Source organism: Phaenicophaeus curvirostris, unplaced genomic scaffold (assembly GCF_032191515.1).
Source record: "Phaenicophaeus curvirostris isolate KB17595 unplaced genomic scaffold, BPBGC_Pcur_1.0 scaffold_115, whole genome shotgun sequence".
Lineage (NCBI taxonomy): Eukaryota > Metazoa > Chordata > Aves > Cuculiformes > Cuculidae > Phaenicophaeus > Phaenicophaeus curvirostris.
This window is the reverse complement of record NW_027206736.1, coordinates 363,796-385,180: the sequence shown is the minus strand read 5'-3', so window position 1 is coordinate 385,180 and position 21,385 is coordinate 363,796. Positions and strand designations below refer to the sequence as shown.

General features: G+C 61.8%; 2 protein-coding genes across 2 annotated transcripts in view; both read left to right on the top strand.

The window, feature by feature from the left end:
* The first annotated feature begins 1,050 nt into the window (after positions 1–1,050).
* Positions 1,051–16,192, top strand: ZC3HC1 (zinc finger C3HC-type containing 1). Its single transcript, XM_069882313.1, has 10 exons — positions 1,051–1,153; positions 2,757–2,868; positions 3,810–3,960; positions 8,207–8,290; positions 9,002–9,129; positions 11,135–11,292; positions 12,541–12,766; positions 13,667–13,873; positions 14,029–14,238; positions 15,811–16,192. The coding sequence occupies exons 1-10, from the start codon at positions 1,089–1,091 to the stop codon at positions 15,877–15,879; spliced, it is 1,410 nt and encodes a 469-aa protein (XP_069738414.1). The 5' UTR covers positions 1,051–1,088; the 3' UTR covers positions 15,880–16,192.
* A 3,586-nt stretch (positions 16,193–19,778) lies between these two features.
* The window catches only part of UBE2H (ubiquitin conjugating enzyme E2 H), a 44,718-nt gene continuing 43,111 nt past the window's right edge, over positions 19,779–21,385 (top strand). Inside the window, exon 1 of the mRNA XM_069882316.1 lies at positions 19,779–19,909. Coding sequence (XP_069738417.1) covers positions 19,857–19,909 — 53 coding nt within the window. The 5' untranslated portion in view covers positions 19,779–19,856. The remainder of the gene's footprint in view (positions 19,910–21,385) is intronic.

The window sequence follows — 21,385 nt, the reverse complement described above, 5'->3', positions numbered from 1 at the left end:
CTCTTATGGGGGAACTGGGAAGCACTGGGAACTGTTATGGGGACACTTGGAAGAACTGAGAGGGACTGGGAACTGCTGTGGGGGAACTGGGAAGCACTGGGAACTGCTGTGGGGGAACTGGGAAGCACTGTGAGGGACTGGGAGCTGTTATGTTGGAACTGGGAAGCACTGGGAGGGACTGGGAGCTGTTACAGCAGAACTGGGAAGCGCTGGGAACTGCTATGGGGAAACTGGGAAGCACTGGGAGGGACTGGGAACTGCTGTGGGGGAACTGGGAAGCACTGGGAACTGCTGTGGGGGAACTGGGAAGCACTGGGAACTGCTATGTTGGAACTGGGAAGCACTGTGAGGGACTGGGAGCTGTTATGGCGGAACTGGGAAGCGCTGGGAACTGCTATGGGGAAACTGGGAAGCACTGGGAGGGACTGGGAACTGCTGTGGGGGAACTGGGAAGCACTGGGAACTGCTGTGGGGGAACTGGGAAGCACTGGGAACTGCTGTGGGGGAACTGGGAAGCACTGGGAACTGCTATGGGGGAACTGGGAAGCACTGTGAGGGACTGGGAGCTGTTATGGAGGAACTGGGAAGCACTGGGAGGGACTGGGAGCTGTTGGGGGGAGCTCTAAGCTCGCACCCCCAGTCCCCCGTCCCCGTCACTACCCCTGGGGGCACTGGTGGCACTCAGGGACACTGGGAGGTGGCACTGGGAGTACTTCAAGGCAGTACTGGTGGCACTGGGAGCACTGGGGGGACCAAGGGACACTGGCAGGCATTACTGGTGGCACTAAGGGGCACTGGGAGGCAGTACTGGTGGCACTGGCCCTGTTACTGGTGTCCCTGGGAGCACTGGAAGGCATCGATGGTGACCCTGGCTCCGTTACTGGTGTCACTGGGAGCACTGGGCAGTGTCAGTGGCCTCATGACTGGTGTCACTGGTGTCCCTGGGAGCACTGGGCCCTGTAACTGGTGTCACTGGGAGCAGTGGGAAGTGTCGTTGGTGTCCCCGGCCCCGTTACTGGTGTCACTGGTGTCCCTGGGCGGCGCCACTGGTGTCACTGGGCGGGGTCCCCCCTGTCCCCGCCCCCGCCATGGCCGCTGCCCCCCCCCAGCAGATCCGAGAGCTCCTCGCGGGAGGCATCGCCCCCGGGGCGGGGTGAGGCACTGGGAGGGACTGGGAGGGACTGGGAGCGGGCATGGAGGGACTGGGAGGCACTGGGAGCGGGTATGGGGGCACTGGGAGCAGGGATGGAGGGACTGGGAGCGGGTATGGAGGGACTGGGGGGGACTCAGAAGCACTGGGGTGCACTGGGAGCGGGTATGGGGGGACTGGGAGGAACTGGAGGGGGACTGGGAGCTGTTATGGGGGGACTGGAAGGCACTGGGAGCAGGTATGAAGGAACTAGGGGGGACTCAAGCACTGGGATGGACTGGGAGTGGGCATGGAGGGACTGGGAGCGGGGTTGGGGGGACTAGGAGAGACTGGGAGCAGGCATGGGGGGACTGGGAGTGGGTGTGGGGGGACTGGGAGCGGGTATGGAGGGACTGGGAGTGGATATGGAGGGACGGAGGGGGACTCAGAAGCACTGGGAGGGACTGGGAGCGGGTATGGGGGGACTGGGAGCGGCTGTGGGGGTGTTGGGAGGGACTGAGAGCAGGTGGGGGGGACTGGGGGGACTCAAGCACTGGGATGGACTGGGAGCTGGTGTGGGGGTACTGGGAGGGACTGGGAGCAGGTATGGGGGGACTAGGGGGGGCTCAAGCACTGGGATGGACTGGGAGTGGGCATGGAGGGACTGGGGGAGACTGGGAGCAGGCATGGGGGGATTGGGAGCTGTTATGGAGGGACTGGGGGGGACTCAGAAGCACTGGGGTGCACTGGGAGCGGTTATGGGGGAACTGGGAGGAACTGGAGGGGGACTGGGAGCTGTTATGGGGGGACTGGGAGGGACTGGGAGCGTGTGTGGGGGGACTGGGAGCAGGTATGCAGGGACTAGTAGCAGTTACGGGGGAGCTGGGAGGGACTGGCAGTGGTTATAGGGCAACTGGGGGGGACTGGCAGCGGTTTTGGGGGACTGCAAGGAACTGGGAATGGTTATGGGGGGACTGGGAGCTGTTATGGGGCACTGGGATGGACTGGGAGCTATTATGAGGGAGCAGGGAAGCACTGGGAGGCAGCACTGGTGTCACTGAGAAGTACTGGAGGTGCTAAGGGGCACTGGGAGGCAGTAGCCGAACCTGAATGGTACTGGGAGGCAGTAGTGGGAGGTACTGGTGTGTACTGGGAGGCACTGGTGGCAGGGACTGGTTGGTGACCTGGCGGGTCCTGGTGTCCCCATGGCCTGAGAGCCACCAACGGGACACGTGCTGGTGCTGTGACCCTAAAGGGTGCGCTGGGGGGTCACTGGTGGCACTGGGGGGTCACTGGTGTGCGCTGGGGGGTCACTGGTGGCACTGGGAGGCACTGGTGTGGGTTCCAGACACGGATGCGCTGTCGGGATGACCCCCAATGCTGGGGACGTGGCCTCAGCGGGGATGGAGAGCGAGGTCCTGCCTCCTCTCTGGTCACCGTCGTGGGAGCCGCCGTGTGGCCTCGTTTGCTGCCTTGGACTTAATTAATTTCTCGGTTAATTACTGAAAGGCCGGGGCCCTCGCGAGGGGCGGCTGGAGGGTGTCGGGGCAGAGCACGGTCGGGGCAGGATTTGGTGGTGGAAGCTCTCCAGGAGCTCCGATCGATCGCTGCCTCGTGGTCCCTTCAGGAAGGACGCGGCCGCGTGGTCCGAGTCGGCCAATGGATCTTCCCCGCGGGATGCTCCGTCCCTGGATTCCACCAGCCAGGACGCCTTCTTCAGCCGCGTGGAAACCTTCACCATATCCCTGGGGGCACGGGGACGCCAGCCACCCCCTGCCCCGAGTCGTGGCCCCTTCCCGCGGCTCCTCCGCAGGCTCCACCGGCCCAGAGGCCTCGGGGAGGGTTGGGAGGAAGGGAGCTCCAAGCCCATCCAGCTCCAACCCAGGGACACCTCCCTCTGGATCAGGGGCTCCAAGCCCCATCCAACCTGGCCTGGAACCCCTCCAGGGATGGGGCAGCCACCCCTGCTCTGGGCAGCCTGGGCCAGGGCCTCCTCACCCTCAAGCATGAAGAATTTCTTCCAATCTCTCATCTAAATCTTCTCACTTCCAGTTTAAAGCCATTCCCCCTCGTCCTGTCACTCCAGGACATTGCAAGAAATCCCTCCCCAGCTTTCCTGGAGCCCCTTTCCACACTGGAAGGTCTCTCTAAGGTCTCCTCGGAGCCTTCTCTTCTCCACAACCCCAACTCTCTCAGCCTGTCCTCGGACGGGAGGTTCTCCAGCCCTCGCATCATCCTTGGAGCCTCCTCTGGCCCCGTCCCAACAGCTCCATCTCCTTCTCCTGCTGAGGATTCCAGCCCTGGCCCCAACCCTCCAGCTGAGGTCTCCCCGAGAGGAGCAGAGGGGACAATCCCCTCCCTCCCTGCTGCCCACGGTCTCTGGATGCAGCCCAGGACACGGGGGGTTTCTGGGCTGCGAGCGCCCGTTGTGGCTCCTGTGGAGCTTCTCCTCCCCCAGCCCCCCAAGTCCTTCTCCTCAAGCTGCTCCCATCACACCATCCCCAGCCTGGATGGAAACCAGGGATTCCAACCCTGACCCAGGTGTAGGACCTTGTCCTTGGCCTGGTGGAACCTCATGATGCTCTCCAGCCCCTCTTTCCTCCTTTGGCCCAATGGCCCCTGTCCCAATCCCCCACAGTTTAACCCCCAGTTCGCTGGGTTGTGTCCTTAACATCAGCACCCTCTGAAGTGGGCGGGCAAGCCCCACGAGCTGTCGCCGCTGGTGTGTGCCCGGTACGGCTGGACCAACGTGGAGTGTGACCTGCTCAAGTGCTCCAGCTGCCAAGCCTTCCTCTGCGTCAGCCTGCAGCTCGCCTTCGACTTCAACAAGTGTACGTGCGGCGGCATCTCCGGGGCTGGGAGGTGGCATCTGCGGGGGGTTCTGCCTCAATGTGCGCAGGAACAGTTCCCACAGTCCCGTCCTGGGTGTTGCTGGGGGTTCGGTGTCTCTGAAGAGCCAGCAGGGGCCCAGGGGGCCAAGAAGGCCAAGGGCATCTTGGCTTGGAGCAGACACGGCGTGGCCAGCAGGGCCAGGGAGGTTCTTCTCCCTCTGGCCTCGGCCCTGGGGAGACCGCTCCTCGAATCCTGGGGTCAGTGCTGGGCCCCTCACCACAAGAAGGATGTTGAGGCTCTGGAGCGAGTGCAGAGAAGAGCAATGAAGCTGGGGAAGGGGCTGGAGAAGAAGCCTGAGGGCCCTGGGGGTGTTTAGGCTGGAGAAGAGGAGGCTGAGGGGAGACCTCATTGCTCTCTGCAACTCCCTGAGAGGAGGTTGTGGAGAGGAGGGAGCTGGGCTCTTCTCCCAAGGGACAGGGGACAGGACGAGAGGGAATGGCCTCAAGCTCCACCAGGGGAGGCTCAGGCTGGACATTAAGAAAAATTTTTTCATGGAAAGGGTGATTGGTCCCTGTCCGAGGCTGCCCAGGGAGGGGGTTGAGTCCCCTTCCCTGGAGGGGTTTAAGGGCCGGGTGGACGAGGTGCTGAGGGACATGGGTTAGTGATCGATGGGGACGGTTGGACTCGATGATCCGGTGGGTCTCTTCCAACCTGGTGATTCTATTATTCTATGATTCTCTGAAAAGCCAGCAGTGGCCCAGGTGGCCAACAGCCCCTGGGCTTGGATCAGCCATGGGGTGGCCAGCAGGGCCAGGGCAGGGATTGTGCGCCTGGGGAGGTCACATTTCAAATCTTGGATTGAGTTCTGGGTTCCTCCCTCCAAGAAGGACCTTGAGGGGCTGGAGCGCATCTGGAGAAGGGACCGGAGCTGGGGAAGGGGCTGGAGAACAAGGGTTCTGAGAGGCGTCTGAGGGCCCTGGGGCTGTTTATCCTGGAGAAGAGGAGGCTGAGGGGAGACCTCATCGTCTCCAACCACCTGGAAGGAGGTTGTGGAGAGGTGGGTTTAAAAACTGGGAAGATGAAGTGCTCAGGGGTGGTTCGGTTGTGGGCAGGGACGGTTGGACTTGACGATCTCAAGGGTCTTTCCCAACCAAGCGATTCTAGGGTTCTGTGAAAGTGAAGCCCCAGTGGTGGAACTTCTGGCTCCTGCTGCCGCAGAGAGGCTGGAATGGAATCACAGTTATTTGGGTTGGAAAAGACCTTTAAGAATGAGTCCAGCCACAAACCTCACCCTGCCCTGTCCCCACTGAACTGCGTTCCTCAGCACCACATCCACACGGCTCTTAAACCCCTCCAGGGCTGGGGGCTCCACCACCACCCTGGGCAGCCTCTCCCAGGGCCTGAGAACCCTTCTCCGTGGAGAGATTCTTCCTGATGTCCAATCTGAACCTCCCCTGGCACAACTTGAGGCTGTTTCCTCTCATCCATCCCCTGTCCCTTGGGAGAAGAGCCCAGCACCCACCTCTCCACAACCTCCTGTCAGGCAGTTGCAGCCAGCCATGAGCTCTCCCCTCAGCCTCCTCTTGGGCATCAACCCCAGCTCTAGGAAGCCTCTTCCAAAGTTTGATCACCCTCCTGGTAGAAAAATTTCCCGGTATCCAATCTGCACCTCCTCTGACACAGCTCTGAGCCGCCCCACGTGTCCTGGAGGTGATTCCCAGGGAGAGGAGATCACCTCCCTCCCACGTCCCCTCCTCAGGAAGCTGCAGAGAGCCATGAGGTCACCCCTCTCCTCTCCAAACACGACAAACCCGCCTGTCAGCCACTCCTCACAGGATGTTTCCAGCCCTGTCACCAGCTTGGTGTCCTCCCGGGTGCCTTCAGGGACAGGTGGCGTGTGCTCTGCCACCTGCTCCTCCGCGGCGTTTTCCTGGTGTGGCCGTGGGTGGCTGCTGGTCCATTCCAGGGGTTGCACTGTGATTTAATTAACAAACTCCTCCACTGCCCCTTTAACCTTCTCGGGCTCCTCCTCCGGTTGTCCTCACTGAGCTCCGTGTCCTAGCCCAGCACTGGTTTTTCATAGAATCATGGGATCATTGGAGTTGGAGAAGCTCTCCAAGCTCACCCAGCCCAACCATCAGCTCAACCCCACCACGCTGACTCGTAGAATCACAGAATCACCAGGTTGGAGGAGACCCGCCGGATCATCGAGTCCAACCATTCCCATCAATCACTAACCCATGTCCCTCAGCACCTCGGCCACCCGGCCCTTAAACCCCTCCAGGGAAGGGGACTCAACCCCCTCCCTGGGCAGCCTCGGACAGGGACCAATCACCCTTTCCGTGAAAAATCTTTTCCTCCAGGGATGGGGCAGCCACAGCTTCTCCGGGCAACGTGGGCCAGTGCATCAGCATCCTCATGGTGAAGAAATTCCTCTTAATGTCCACTCTAAACCTTCCCCTTCCAATTTAAAGCCGTCCCCCCTCATCCTGTCACTCCAAGACCTTGCAAGAAATCCCTCCCCAGCTTTCCTGGAGCCCCTTCAGGTTCTGGAAGCTGCCCTAAGGTCTCCTCAGAGCCTTCTCTTCTCCAGGCTGAACAACCCCAACTCTCTCAGCCTGTCCTCGGACGGGAGGTTCTCCAGCCCTCGCATCATCCTTGGAGCCTCCTCTGGCCCCGTCCCAACAGCCCCATCTCCTTCTCCTGCTGAGGATTCCAGCCCTGGCCCCAACCCTCCAGCTGAGGTCTCCCCGAGAGGAGCAGAGGGGACAATCCCCTCCCTCCCTGCTGGCCACGTTCTCTGGATGCAGCCCAGGACACGGGGGGTTTCTGGGCTGTGAGCGCACGCTGTGGCTCCTGTGGAGCTTTTCAGCAACCAGCAAACAGTTCAGACCATCTTTCTCAGATAAAACATGGGCCAATTATTCTGCCAGCAATCGTGCTGGTGCACAGAGCTCTGGAGGAACCAGAGGCTGGAAGAAGGACCCCTACTAGGACCAGGGCTGTTGAACATCTCCATCGTCTCCATCAATGGCAAAGATAATGCGATTGAGGACTCCCTCAGCTAGATTGCAGGTGCCACCTCAGAAGGATGAGATGGATCCAGAGGGACCTGGACAGGCTGGAGAAGTGGGGCTGGGAGAACCTCGTGAGGTTCAACCAGAAGTGCAAGGTCCTACACCTGGGTCAGGGCAACCCTCAGCATCAGTCCAGGCTGGGGATGATGTGGTGGGAGCAGCTTGAGGAGAAGGACCTTGAGGGGCTGGGGGAGGAGAAGCTCCACAGGAGCCACAAGGTGCGCTCGCAGCCCAGAAACCCCCCGTGTCCTGGGCTGCATCCAGAGAACGTGGCCAGCAGGGAGGGAGGGGATTGTCCCCTCTGCTCCTCTCGGGGAGACCTCAGCTGGAGGGTTGGGGCCAGGGCTGGAATCCTCAGCAGGAGAAGGAGATGGAGCTGTTGGAACAGGTCTCAGGGAGGCCACGGAGATGATCTCAGGACTGGAGAACCTCTGCTCTGAGGACAGGCTGAGAGAGTTGGGGTTGTCCAGCCTGGAGAAGAGAAGGCTGTGGGGAGACCTTAGAGCAGCTTCCAGTATGGAAAGGGGCTCCAGGAAAGCTGGGGAGGGACTTTGTCCAGGGGCCTGGAGTGACAGGGCAAGGAGGAATGGCTTTAAATTGGAGGAGAGAAGATTTAGATGAGACATTGGAAGAAATTCTTCATGCTGAAGGTGGGGAGGCCCTGGAACAGGTTTCCCAGAGCAGGGGTGGCTGCCCCATCCCTGGAGGTGTTGAAGACCAGGCTGGATGGGGCTTGGAGCCCCTGATCCAGTGGGAGGTGTCCCTGCCCATGGCAGGGGTGGGACTGGATGGGCTTGGAGGTCTGTTCCAACTCAAACCATTCCCTGGTTCTCTGTGCTTGGGGTCAGGAGGGGGTTTTGGCTGCAAGGAGGTAGAAGCTCTGGTGGCCCTCGCCGTCCCCCTCGCTGCCGCAGGCGCTGTGGCTCCATGGTTCCCAGCAGGGAGGCTGGAGGGGTGGCAGCTCCTCTTGGTGTGCAGCGAGGTGAGCTTGAGGTGAGAACTTCAGGCTCTCCAACCTACAGCCTCCGGTGGCATCTGTCACCCCGGCCACGCTGAGGAGGAGGAGGAGCAGGGAAGCCCTCGGAGCCTTCCTCTCCTGGTTGGATTTTCCCAGCCGCACCCCGAGGTGGTGGCTCCGCAGGGAGTAGAAGGGAGCTTTGCCTTGCAGATAAGGAGCGCTGCGCGGAGCTGAAGACGGCCTTGTGCACCGCTCACGAGAAGTTCTGCTTCTGGCCCGACAGCCCCTGCCCAGGTTGGTGTCTCGTAGCCTGGCCCGGTCCTCGTTTTTGTCCCATGGAGCATGTGGTGGTAGAATCATAGAATCATAGAATCACCGGGTTGGAAAAGACCCACGGGATCATCGAGTCCAACCATCCCCATCAATCACTAACCCATGTCCCTCAGCACCTCGGCCACCCGGCCCTTAAACCCCTCCAGGGAAGGGGACTCAACCCCCTCCCTGGGCAATTCCAGTGCCCAATGACCCTTTCTGTGAAATATTTCATCCTGATGTCCAGCCTGACCCTCCCCTGGTGGAGCTTGAGGCCATTCCCTCTGTCTCCTGTCCCTTGGGAGAAGAGCCCAGCTCCCTCCTCTCCACGTGAGCAGCCTCAGCACCCGAACAACTGAGCCGTGGCCGGAGACCCAGATCTTGAGCCCCAGGCTGGGCTGCGCCAGCCTCTCGTAGCCTTTCCGTGCCTCCAGGGCAGTCAAAACCTCTTTGGATTCTAACTGGGAGGAGACTGGGGTGACTGGATGATGTGGGGTGCTCGAAGGGTGGTAGATCTCGTCTTCTCTACCAGGAAGGGCGGTTGCAAAGGAAAAGGCTGTGCTGGGATTTCTGTTAGAAGCCAGGAGGCCGTGATGGGGAGGGCTTGGCTGGCCTCATCCCTCGCCCGGTGGGACGAGGAGGGGCTGGGTGGCTGGTGGCACCGCTCAGGCCTCCCGCGTTTGCTTCCACCAGATCGCTTTGCCAGGCTGCTGCTGGAGGAGCCCCGAGCCCTTCTCCAAGACTTTCTGGAGCGATTCCAGAGCCTGTGTCAGCTGGAGCTGCAGCTGCCCTCCCTCCGACCCGAGGACATGAAGAACATGGTGAGTTCCCAGGTGCTCCTTGCCCTGGGGGGGGTTCCAGGTCCCCGGTGACGACGCCTCGTGTCCCTGTGCTGAACAAACCCCGTCCTAAACGAGGTTCAACCGGGAGGCTGCGGGTGCTCTGTCATCTTGGCTTTCTCCTCAAACATTCCCCACGTGGTGGTTTCACCTGGTGCTTTTGGATGTGCACAAAAGGGAGTTTGGAAAGGCGCATCCACCCTGCGAGACCCTGGCCAGCGCGGGCACAGCCGGCCCGTGTCACCACGGCGTTGCCGGTGGGAAGCAGCCTCTGGTGTCCAATTCCCTCTCGCTGCTTTCCTGGTGCGCACGGTGCTCGCTGGTGCCCAGGAGACGTGATTTGAGGTCCCACAGGCTTCTCCGGGTGCTCTCCCACCCCTGTTCGTTACCTCCAAGCCCTCCGTGAGCCGTGGCCGCCTACGGATCGCTGCTTCAGCCGGGATCCCACAAGGCACAACAGGTTGTCCAGGGAAGTTGTGGCTTCCCCATCCCTGGAGGTGTTCAAGGACAGGTTGGATGGGGTTTTGGGAAGCCTGGTCTAGTGGGAGGTGTCCCTGCCCATGGCAGGGGTGGAACTAGGTGGGCTTTGAGGTCCCTTCCAACCCAAACTGTTCTATAATTCTATGACTCCATGATTCTATGATTCTGTGACTGGAGGCTGTGGTTGCGTTGGGTGGGATTGGAAGGTGAGAGGGCCCCAAGAATGTGGCGCAGAGGGGCCTCTCACACGAGGCTCAGAAGAGCAGGAGCTCAGCAGCCAATGGCTTCTTGGCTTGGGTCAGACCCGGCGTGACCAGCAGGGCCAGGGAGGTCTCTCTGGCCTCAGCCCTGGGGAGACCGCTCCTCGAATCCTGGGGTCAGTTCTGGCCCCTCCCCACCAGAAGGATGTTGAGGCTCTGGAGCGAGTGCAGAGAAGAGCAACGGAGCTGGGGAAGGGGCTGGAGAAGAAGCCTGAGGGCCCTGGGGGTGTTTAGCCTGGAGAAGAGGAGGCTGAGGGGAGACCTCATTGCTCTCTCCAACTCCCTGAGAGGAGGTTGTGGAGAGGAGGGAGCTGGGCTCTTCTCCCAAGGGCCAGGGGACAGGACGAGAGGGAATGGCCTCAAGCTCCACCAGGGGAGGGTCAGGCTGGACACGGGGATGAAATCTTTCCCAGAAAGGGTGATTGGTCCCTGTCCGAGGCTGCCCAGGGAGGGGGTTGAGTCCCTTTCCCTGGAGGAGTTTAAGGGCCGGGTGGCTGAGGTGCTGAGGGACATGGGTTAGTGATTGATGGGGATGGTTGGACTCGATGATCCGGTGGGTCTCTTCCAACCTGTTGATTCTGTGATTCATCAGGAGAGGCTGAGGTGTTGCTGCAGCCACGAGCAGGATGGTGTTGCCTTCTTGCCAGGCCCTGCTCTTCCACGACCAAGTCTGGCCAGGGGCGCTCACTCACTGGGAGATGATGGCTCTGGGCAGTGAGAAGCCGTGTGCGAATTGAGAAACGCTTTGTCCATTCAGCAGGAATCACAGAGGGGTTTGTGGCTGCCACCGCGAGCCGGCTGAGCGATGAAACCACCAGAGCCCCTCGAGCAGGGACAGCCTAGTGCCCAGCAATCAGAGAATCCTGGAATGGTTTGGGCTGGAAGAGACCTCCAAGCCCATCCAGTCCCACCCCTGCCTTGGCAGGGACACCTCCCACTGGATCAGGGGCTCCAAGCCCCATCCAGCCTGGCCTTGAACCCCTCCAGGGATGGGGCAGCCACCACTGCTCTGGGCAACCTGTTCCAGGGCCTCCCCACCCTCAGCATGAAGAATTTCCTCCTCATATCCAGTCTAAGTCTTCCCCTCTCCAGTTTAAAGCCGTTAACCAGAGAAGTGCTGAGGATGCTCACTCGTGTGCTTTCCGGGAAGCAAATCCGGGATTTTCCTCCGCGCAGGACGTGGTTTCTGAGTAGGAGCAGCGTGTTTCATCCAATCACCAGCTCTGCCACCTTTCTCTGTCCTGCAGTCCCTGACGGAGGAGAAGATCAGCGCGCTCCTCCAGCTGATCGGGGAGGAACTCGAGCACAAAACAGAAGGAGAGAAACCACCGACGAAGGCTGCGGGGGAAACGCTGCCAGTGCACGTTCCAGCCTGCGTCCTGGCTCTGTGCGGCTGGACCTGCAGGTGGGTGCTGGAGTGGAACTGCTAAAAAGTGTCTCCACGCTTCGTGGTTGCTGGTGGAACCTGTGAGAGGGATGTGGGCGTCCCTAAAAGAGTCGTCTCCCTGAGACACCAAAGAATTTGAAATACAGAGCTGCTGGTTGCTTGGTTGTTGCTCTTTGAGGTGTTGGAGTCGATCTCCAGTGGTTCCCCAGGGCTCGGTGCCTCATCCAGTCCTGTTGGACCTGGATCCATGTCTGGAGGGCAGGAGGATCTGCAGAGGGCTCTGGATCCATGGATGGAGGGCAGGAGGATCTGCAGAGGGACCTGGATCCATGTCTGGAGGGCAGGAGGATCTGCAGAGGGACCTGGATCCATGGCTGGAGGGCAGGAGGCTCTGCAGAGGGACCTGGATCCATGGCTGGAGGGCAGGAGGATCTGCAGAGGGATCTGGCCAGGCTGGATCCATGGGCTGAGACCAACAGGATGAGGTTCATCAAGGCCAAGTGTCACATCCTGCTCTTGGGACACAACAAGCCCAAGCAGCTCCAGGCTTGGGGAAGAGCAGCTGGAAAGCTGCCTGGAGGAGAAGGACCTGGGGGTGTTGGTTGACAGCAGCTGAACATGATCCAGCAGTGGCCCAGGTGGCCAAAAGGCCAGTGGCATCCTGGCCTGTTCCAGAAAGAGCGTGGCCAGCAGGAGCAGGGCAGGGATTGTGCCCCTGGACTCGGTGCTGGGGAGGAATTCAATGAATCCTGGGTTAGGTTCTGGGCCCCACACTCCAAGAAGGACCTTGAGGGGCTGGAGCACGTGTGGAGAAGGGAATGGAGCTGGGGAAGGGGCAGGAGAACAAGGGTTCTGAGAGACGTCTGAGGGCCCTGGGGCTGTTTATCCTGGAGAAGAGGAGGCTGAGGGGAGACCTCATTGTCTCCAACCACCTGACAGGAGGTTGTGGAGAGGTGGGTGCTGGGCTCTTCTCCCCAGTGACAGGGGATGGATGAGAGGAAACAGCCTCAAGTTGTGCCAGGGAGCATTTAGATTGGCTATTGGGAAACAGTCCTTTATGGAAACGGTTCTCAGGCCCTGGTAGAGGCTGCCCAGGGTGGTGGTGACGTCCCCATCCTGGAGGGGTTTCAAAGCCAGACAGATGAGGTGCTCAGAGGATGGTTCCTCAATGAACAGCTGAGCAGCTCTGTCTGCTCCCAGAGCTGTGATTTAGGTGGATCCCAGGCTCTCCCTGAGCTCACCTCGTGCCCGGCTCTGTCCCCGCAGCACCGCGTCTGGCTCCGTGCACCTCTCGGTCATCACCTGCTCCCGCTGCATGAGGAAGGTTGGACTGTGGGGCTTCCACCAGCTGGAGTCTGCAGGGCCGGAGCTCGACTCGGGGGGCGCGAGCATCACCCCCACGGCACCCGCTGACCGCTCCCCGCTTGTGCCCACGTCGCCGCGCAGGATGCTCACGCGCAGCCAGGACTCGGTGCCGCCGGGATCCGAGCAGGTATGGCCTCGCTCTGCTCCCGCGGCACATCGGGGTGGCCGGGGGGAGCACAGGAGTCAGGAGGGATGTGGTTTGGGGGCCGCGTCTCCAGCTTCTGGAGAGCAGCTGGAGAGCTGCCTAGAGGAAAAGGACCTGGAGGTGTTGGTTGAACAGGAGCCAGCAGGGGCCCAGGGGGCCAAGAAGGCCAAGGGCATCTTGGCTTGGATCAGACACGGCGTGGCCAGCAGGGCCAGGGAGGTTCTTCTCCCTCTGGCCTCGGCCCTGGGGAGACCGCTCCTCGAATCCTGGGGTCAGTTCTGGGCCCCTCCCCACCAGAAGGATGTTGAGGCTCTGGAGCGAGTGCAGAGAAGAGCAACGGAGCTGGGGAAGGGGCTGGAGAAGAAGCCTGAGGGCCCTGGGGGTGTTTAGCCTGGAGAAGAGGAGGCTGAGGGGAGACCTCATTGCTCTCTCCAACTCCCTGAGAGGAGGTTGTGGAGAGGAGGGAGCTGGGCTCTTCTCCCAAGGGCCAGGGGACAGGACGAGAGGGAATGGCCTCAAGCTCCACCAGGGGAGGCTCAGGCTGGACATCAGGATGAAGTATTTCCCGGAAAGGGTGATTGGTCCCTGTCCGAGGCTGCCCAGGGAGGGGGTTGAGTCCCCTTCCCTGGAGGGGTTTAAGGGTCGGGTGGCCGAGGTGCTGAGGGACACGGGTTAGTGATTGATGGGGACGGTTGGACTTGATGATCGGGTGGGTCTTTTCCAACCTGGTGATTCTGTGATTCCATGATTCTGCTGTGACGAGGAGGTGGCGCAGCTCCTGCCGGGGCGGCTGGGAGGGCTTTCGTCTCCTCTTTGCGCTGGGCAGAGGATGTGCTGGCGACCTGAGAGACTCTTAATTCCTTGTTCTTTCCCCACTGTCAGCAGGAGAAGAGCCCGTCGGCCGCGATCTCTCGCCCGCGGGGCTGGGACTCCCCCGTCTCCGTGGACCGAGGGGAGGTGGAGGTGTCCAGCCCCGCGCTGAGGAGCCGTCCCGTCACCCGCAGCATGGGGCCCGGGGACAACGTGGAGGTGCCGTCCAGCCCTCTCCGCAGAGCAAAGAGGGCGCGTCTCTGCTCTTCCAGCAGCTCGGTGGGTCGGGAGGAGGGAGCTCTGGGCTGGGGGCTCCTGATCCGGTGGCCAGGGTTGTCCCCGTGGTCACACAGAGGGTTTTATCGTGTCACCGGAGTCTGTTTCAAACGATGCCGTTGTTGCCCTCTTACGCTGTCATCTCCTCCCTCCCCCAGGACACTTCTTTGAGGAGCTTCTTTGACCCCAGCTCGCAGCATCGTGACTGGTGTCCTTGGGTCAACGCGGTGGAGGGAGGGGAAGCCCTGGAAGATGCCGCAGCCCAGATGGAGAAGGAGCCTGCGAAGGCAGAGCCGGGCTGGCGGGTGGTACTGAACACGCTGCTCAGCACCAGGGATTGTGATCAAGTGCCCGAAACGGAGCCTCTGGTGAGTCTGGGGGGTCCCAGCCCCAAACCCTGCTCAGAGCCTCACCCAGGGCTGAAAGCCTCTAGGCAGGATTTGGGGTAGATGAGCTTCGCTCGGGCTCTAGATGTGTAAAAATGTATAGATGGAGCACATCATGATGTGGTTTAGTTGGCACGGTGCTGTGGGGCTGATGGTTGGACTTAAAGATCCTGGAAATAATTTCCAACCTTAATGATTCTGTCATCATAGAATCCTAGAATGGCTTGGTTGGAAAAGACCTTTGAGGTCTTTGAGTCCAACTGTTCCTGTCCACGACTGAACTATCCCTGAGCACCTTGTCTGGGGAGGTTTTGAAACTCCTCTGGTGATGGGGACTCCACCACCGCCCTGGGCAGCCTCGGCCAGGGCCTGAGAACCCCATCCCTGAAGAAATTTTTCCCAATATCCAATCTAAATGCCCCCTGGCACAACTTGAGGCCATTTCCTCTGATCCCATCCCCTGTCCCTTGGGAGAAGAGCCCAGCTCCCTCCTCTCCACAACCTCCTCTCAGGGAGTTGGAGAGAGCAATGGGGTCTCCCCTCAGCCTCCTCTTCTCCAGGATAAACAGCCCCAGGGCCCTCAGCCGCCTCTTAGAACCCTTGTTCTCCAGCCCCTTCCCCAGCTCCGTTCCCTCCTCCAGACGCTCTCCAGCCCCTCATGGTCCTTATTACATGATTTGATGAAATTCAGTATTGGCTTCTTCGTATAAAGGATGCAGGTAGGAGAAGCCCTGGTTCTCTCTCTGTTCTTTCTCCTCGTTGCCCAAAGTCTTTCTTCAGCAATGAAACGAGTCGGCATTGCAGCTGTTGGGGAGCAGCTTTCAGCGTGGCCCCAACACAGACGTTTGATCCCATTCCATACAAAATTTTGTTATTATCTTTGAAAACGCCCGTGGTTTTGGTCCGAGGCAGCCTCGGGCTGCTGAGCAAGCAAAGATGCTCTCGAAAACCTCAGCAGGCATCACACTTCAGCTCTGCTGGGTTAATAGTCAAACTCGATGATCTTAAAGGTCTTCTCCAACCTGAAGGGTTCTGTGAGGACCCAGCGTGTGCCTGCAGAGCCTCGGCTTCCCCTCCGGCTGCGCTGACGGCCGCTCGGACAGCTCTTGTCCTTTCCACCGATGAGTTGAGTGCAGATCTGCTCAAGGGCTGCTATAAATAACCCTTCCCCGAGCCGCTCAGGGCTGCCCGAGATCCAGTTGCATTTCTTGTCCCGACAGAGAGTTCTCCTGAGCCTCTGTGTGCGTCCACCAGCCCCGGTGATGGAGCAGGAGCAGAGCTGAGGCTCTTCTTAATGTCCAGCCTGACCCTCCCCTGGTGGAGCTTGAGGCCATTCCCTCTGTCCCCTGTCCCTTGGGAGAAGAGCCCAGCTCCCTCCTCTCCACAACCTCCTCTCAGGGAGTTGGAGAGAGCAACGAGGTTAACAAGGAAGAGGAGCAAATCGCTGTCCTGGCAGCCGCTTGGGTATCTCAGGGGGGTTTTGTCCTGCAGGTTCTCTTCACGAGCTTCGTGGGCTGTAACCTCTGGTTGTGTCTTCTCGCCCCTCTCCCGCAGAGCCTCTCGGTGAAGTCCTGCAAGGTGTTCCGCATTTTCCGGCAGTGGGAGAGCATGAACTCCTCGTGACGGGGCCGCGGCTCGGGGAGGTGCTGCCTGGCACGGGGCACAGATCCACGTCGCTCCCGTGGCAGCTCCGGGCCCTGGGGACGCTGAGGAGGCTCCGTGCCAAACGCCACCCTCGGTTGGGATCCCATCTTCCCACCTGCCTTCCTTGGAGCTCCTCGCCTTCACAAATTGCTGCTGGAGCCCCGAGGGCTCCGAGAGCCTCGTCTGGAGCCGGGAGTTGACATGGTCACCTGGTGGGGGTGACCGTCCTGTCCAGCGGCACCGGGAGGCGATGCCAGGTGGGAATAAACATTTCACTCTTGTTTTTTAGTTACTGCTGGTGCGCTGCTTCTTCTCCGGGCAGGATGAGCTCTGGGCCTTGCGTGTGGCTCCCTGTGTCCCTCAGGATGCTCGTCTTCATGGGGTCGGTGTGGGGCTGACTCCCTCTCCCGCTTCCCATCCCTCGTTTCGCTGTCGGCTCCGGCAATCGGCTGCCCCAAGCAGGTTTAGTTGGAGGCTGACAGCCTCTCCGGGGTGGTTGACAGCAACTGAACAGGAGCCAGCAGGGGCCCAGGGGGCCAAGAAGGCCAAGGGCATCTTGGCTTGGATCAGACCCGGCGTGGCCAGCAGAGCCAGGGAGGTTCTTCTCCCTCTGGCCTCGGCCCTGGGGAGACCGCTCCTCGAATCCTGGGGTCAGTGCTGGGCCCTCCCCACAAGAAGGATGTTGAGGCTCTGGAGCGAGTGCAGAGAAGAGCAACGGAGCTGGGGAAGGGGCTGGAGAAGAAGCCTGAGGGCCCTGGGGGTGTTTAGGCTGGAGAAGAGGAGGCTGAGGGGAGACCTCATTGCTCTCTGCAACTCCCTGAGAGGAGGTTGTGGAGAGGAGGGAGCTGGGCTCTTCTCCCAAGGGACAGGGGACAGGACGAGAGGGAATGGCCTCAAGCTCCACCAGGGGAGGGTCAGGCTGGACAGCAGGATGAAATATTTCATGGAAAGGGTGATTGGTCCCTGTGCGAGGCTGCCCAGGGAGGGGGTTGAGTCCCCTTCCCTGGAGGGGTTTAAGGGCCGGGTGGCCGAGGTGCTGAGGGACACGGGTTAGTGATCGATGGGAATGGTTGGATTCGATGATCCTGGAGATCTTTTCCAACCTGGTGATTCTATGATTCTGTGGTTCTAAATCCCCCGGCGCGGAGGGCAGGGGAGGCTGGGATGCAGCCGAAACCTGGTAAGAAGTGGGTTAGGGCTTCCCGTGTCTCAGGGACGGGGCTGGAGAGCGAGCAGCCTCTGTGCGAGGGAGAGAAGAAGCCAAGAAGGGAGACCATGATCCATCATCTCCATACCCAAGGATGAAGGGGCTTTAGGGAGGGTTCAGACTGCACAGGCTGGGACCTCCTCCTGCTGCAGCCACATGGGTGTGAGCGAAAGCACAAGGAAATATCATCCTGTGGTGGTTTTTTGAGCCAAGGACCCCCCATTTCGAGGAGGAGCCCCTGCCTCGGTTTCCCCAGCCCCAGCTCCAGGGTTTCTTCCGCATCCCACCTTGCCCTGTCCCCTTTGGGTCCCCCAAACCCCAGACTCCTGTGGGTTGCCCCAGCTCCCCTTGTCCTCCTGTAGCTCCCCCTGCTCCTTGTAGCTCCCCACACCTTCCTAGGGGTCCCTTATCTCCCCAGATCGCCCCTGGCTCCCCTGTTTCTGATGGTTTCCCATGTCCCCGTGCCGCGTGTCCCCCGATTTCAAGACCCAGGAGGATTCAGGGGGCCCCAAATCCCCTGTGCACCCACGTGTGGGGGTCTGGGTGCCGCAAGAGGGTCCTAAGGATACCCCCACCCAAGAAAATCACCCCAAACAGGATGTTTTCCTAGTTCCTGTTGGCCTGAAATTATCCCTGTTGTGAAATGGTGGCGTTCTCTGATTCTATGATTCATTACAGGGAGAAAATACAGGGATTTAAAGAAATTAAGGGAAAATCCTGATTTTCCTGTTCTCCCAGTTGCCCGGAGCCACTCGGGGAGCGTTGAGGGCTCAGAAAACAGGGGACCCTCTGCCCCAACTACTCTCTCTGCTCAAGTATAAACCCTGTTCCCCTTTGCTGCTCCAAATTCCCCTCCCGGGCTGAGGATCCGCTCGGACTCGGGGCTGGAGGGGTGTAATGATCCTTCGATGGAGGACATCACCTTCCCCCCCTCCCACAGGCACGTGTGGGGTGAGGTCACCGTGTTTCGGGGCTCCCCGAGGAAGCGCTGGGGTGAATTTTTGGGGTGCCGGTGGGGTGAGGAATGCGGGGCGCCCGCCCTGGGGTGTGGAGGTGCCACGCCAGAGCCCCTCCGGCTGCAGAGTCACCGTGGCGGCCACCGTCACGCGTTCTCCGTCACCTCCGGGGCGCTGGCGCTGCCTGCCCCGTCCGGCTGGGTAAACTGAGGCACGGGGAGATGCTTTGGCGCTGTCGCACCGGTGACTCGCGTTTTGAGGGCTGGAATTTCACCGTAGACCCATGGAACGGTTTGGGGTGGGAGGGACCCCCCAAGCCCGTCCAGTGCCACCCAAGCAGGGGCTCCAAGCCACGTCCCTGGGTGGCGTTTGGGGTCAGTGGTGGCTTCGCCCAGGTGATGCTGCCCACCCCCCCTTCGCGTCCTGCTGCCTGGGGACCCTGTGCCGGTTCTGGGGTCCCGCTGGGGTCTCAGATCATTGTGGTCTTGGACCCCCGACCCCTTGGACCCTTCCCGTCCCCCGTGCTGGCCCTGGGCCCCCAGCGAAGTCTTGACTCGCAGCCCCGTGGTCCTTGCTGGGGTCTGGAATCTGTGACCCCTCAGATTCTTCAAAACATGGGGGTCTCGACCCCTCAATGGTCCCGGTGCCCCGGTGGGGTCTGGAACCCGGGCTGCTCAGACATCTCCCCTGTTCCTGCGCTGGCTCCGATGGCCCCAGAGCCTTGTTGGGGTCTCAGATCCGGGATCCATCCCCCCATCATGCTGACTCTGTTGTCCTGGAGGGGTCTCAGTCCCACGACCTCTTGGTCGCTGTTGTCCCCCTGTCCCCCCCCAGGCCTCTGTGCCTCGGCAGAGCCTCAGACTTGGGGTCCCCTCATCCCTCTCCACCCACAACCCCCCCAGTGGCCCCAGAGGGGTCTCAGACCCGTGTCCCCCCAACCCCTTCCCCTCAGTGGGGTCTTGAATCCGTGACCCCTCGATCCCTCTCTCCCCCCGATGGCCCTAGTGGGGTCTCAGACACTTCCAGAGGGGTCTCCAGCCTGGGGTCCCTCAATCACCTCCCCCCACCCCTAAAGGCCCCAGAGGGGTCTCCAGCCTGGGGTCCCTCAATCACTTCCCCCTCAGTGACCCCTGAGGGGTCTCAGACCCACGACCCCCAGTCTCACTCCCCAGTATCCCCAGCGGGGTCTCAGACCCACGACCCCTTTCTCCCTTCCCCCCCAGTGTCCCCAGCGGGGTCTCAAACCTGCGACCCCCACTCCCTTCCCCTTCAATGGGGTCTCGAACCCACAACCCCTCAATCACTTCCCCCAGTGACCCCAGCAGGGCCTCCAACCTGCGACCCCCAGTCTCACCCCCCCCAGTGTCCCCAGTGGGGTCTCAGACCCACGACCCCTTTCTCCCTTCCCCTCAGTGTCCCCACTGGGTTCTCGAACCCGCGACCCCCCATCCCTCCCCCTTAGCGCCCCCAGCGCGGCCTCGAACCCGCGGCCTCCGGATCCTTCCCCCGACCCGACCCCCCCCCCACCCCCAACCCCCGCACTACAACTCCCGTCGTGCCCCGCGCGCGGGGGGCGTGTCCGCGGCGGCGCGGGCGGCGCAGCCAATGGGGGCGCGGCGGGGCGGTGACGTCATCGCGGGTGACGTCAGGGGCCCAGAGAGAGGCTGTGGCGGCGGCGGCCGGAGCGGGGCCGGGGGCAGCGGCGGCGACAGCGGCGACAGCGACCGCGGCGGGGCGGGGGGGGGGCCCGGACCAGCCCCCCCGGAGCAGCGGGGGCGGCCGCGGGCACCACCATGTCCTCCCCCAGCCCGGGCAAGAGGCGGATGGACACCGACGTGGTCAAGCTGTATCCTTCACCCCCCAGCGGCGACACCCCCCCTCCCCCCCCCCCAACCCTGGAGAAGGAGGAGGGGGGGGAACCCCCCACCCCTCCCCCGGCATCGCCCCCTCACCCCCCCATCGCGAGGAGGGTGGGGGAGCCCCCCCTCAACGTCCCCCCTGCCCCCCGCCGTGCAGCCCCCGCCCCGGGGGGGGGCACCGGGGTCCCCCTCCCAGCACCCCCAGGAGCTTTACTGGGGGGGGGGGGCACCGGGATCCCCCCCCCACATCCCCTCAACCCTCCCAGGAGCTGTATTGGAGGTGGGGGCCCTGGGATACCCCCCCAAACAGACCCCCAGCATACCCCCCCCGGGGGCCCTACTGAGGGCGGCCACCGGGATCTCCCCCGAACAGGCCCCCAACCCCCCCCCCGCCCCAGGAGCTGCGCTGGGATCACCCCCCCCCCCCACATTGTCCCCCCCTCATCGTTGCCCTCTCCCCACCCCCCGGCTGCATCAGAGCCGAGGGGACCAGGGAGCACTGGGACCCCCCCAATTCCCTCCCCCTCCATCATCCAACCTTCCCCCCCCAACCCCGGGATGGCACCAGGCAGGGGGAGCACCTGGATCCACCCCTATTGCCCCCCTCCCCGCTCCCAGCCTGGGATTGGTGGGGGTAGGGGGACCAAGACCCCCCCGGAATCGATCCCCCCTCTCTGGTTCGGGAGGGGTGGTCGGTGAGCACTGGGGAACTGCCCCCCCGGGCCTGCACTGGGGCAGGGGGTACTAGGAACCCCCCCTGCCATTTCCACCCCTGTCAACCTTCACTGTGGTGGGGGGTTTGGGGGACCCTGGATCCCCCTGTCATCACCCCCACCTTGCTGAGGGCTGAGACCCCCCCTCCTGGGGGTGAGTCCTGTTCCCTCCACCCCTTATTTTGGGGGGGCTGATCCCCCTCTGTGGCCCTGGTGGAGCCCCTGTGGGCTGCCCCCTCCTCATGGGGTGAAGACCCCCCTTCCCCAGGGTGAGTCCTGATGCCCCTGCCCCTTATTTTTGGGGTGGTGTCCCCCTTTGTGGCCTGGGGGTGCTGCTGTGGCCCCCCCCCTTGTGAAGGCCACTCCCCTGTCCCCATGGGGTGACCCCCCTCCTCCTGGGGGTGAGGCCTGACCCCCTCCACCCCTCCTTTTGGGGGGCTGGTCCCCCTCTGTCCCCCCCCAGCCTGGGTGCCCCTCGCCCCCCCAGACCAGGGCGAGGATGGGGGGAGCTCCGAGAAAGGCGTTTGTGGGGTTCGTTGTTGTTTTCAGCCTCACGAAGCTCCTGGTGCTGGTTTGAGGGTCTGATTTGGGGGGGGGGCCACGGTTCTGGGGGGCGAGGGCTTCTGGGCCGGCGGCCGCTCTCGCAGCTCCCGTTTATGTAACGCTCCAGCCTGGGTTCGCCTTTATTATTTCCCCCCCCTCTCCTGCGATAGATCTGTTTATGTTTTTCCTCCTTATTTTTATCCTTTG

Coding starts and splice junctions, on each gene's coding strand:
- ZC3HC1 (XM_069882313.1), top strand. CDS start 1,089: ATGGCCGCTGCCCCCCCCCAGCAGATCCGAGAGCTCCTCGCGGGAGGC. Junction 1,154..2,756: donor GGCATCGCCCCCGGGGCGGG/GTGAGGCACTGG, acceptor TGGTCCCTTCAG/GAAGGACGCGGCCGCGTGGT. Junction 14,239..15,810: donor TGCCCGAAACGGAGCCTCTG/GTGAGTCTGGGG, acceptor CCTCTCCCGCAG/AGCCTCTCGGTGAAGTCCTG.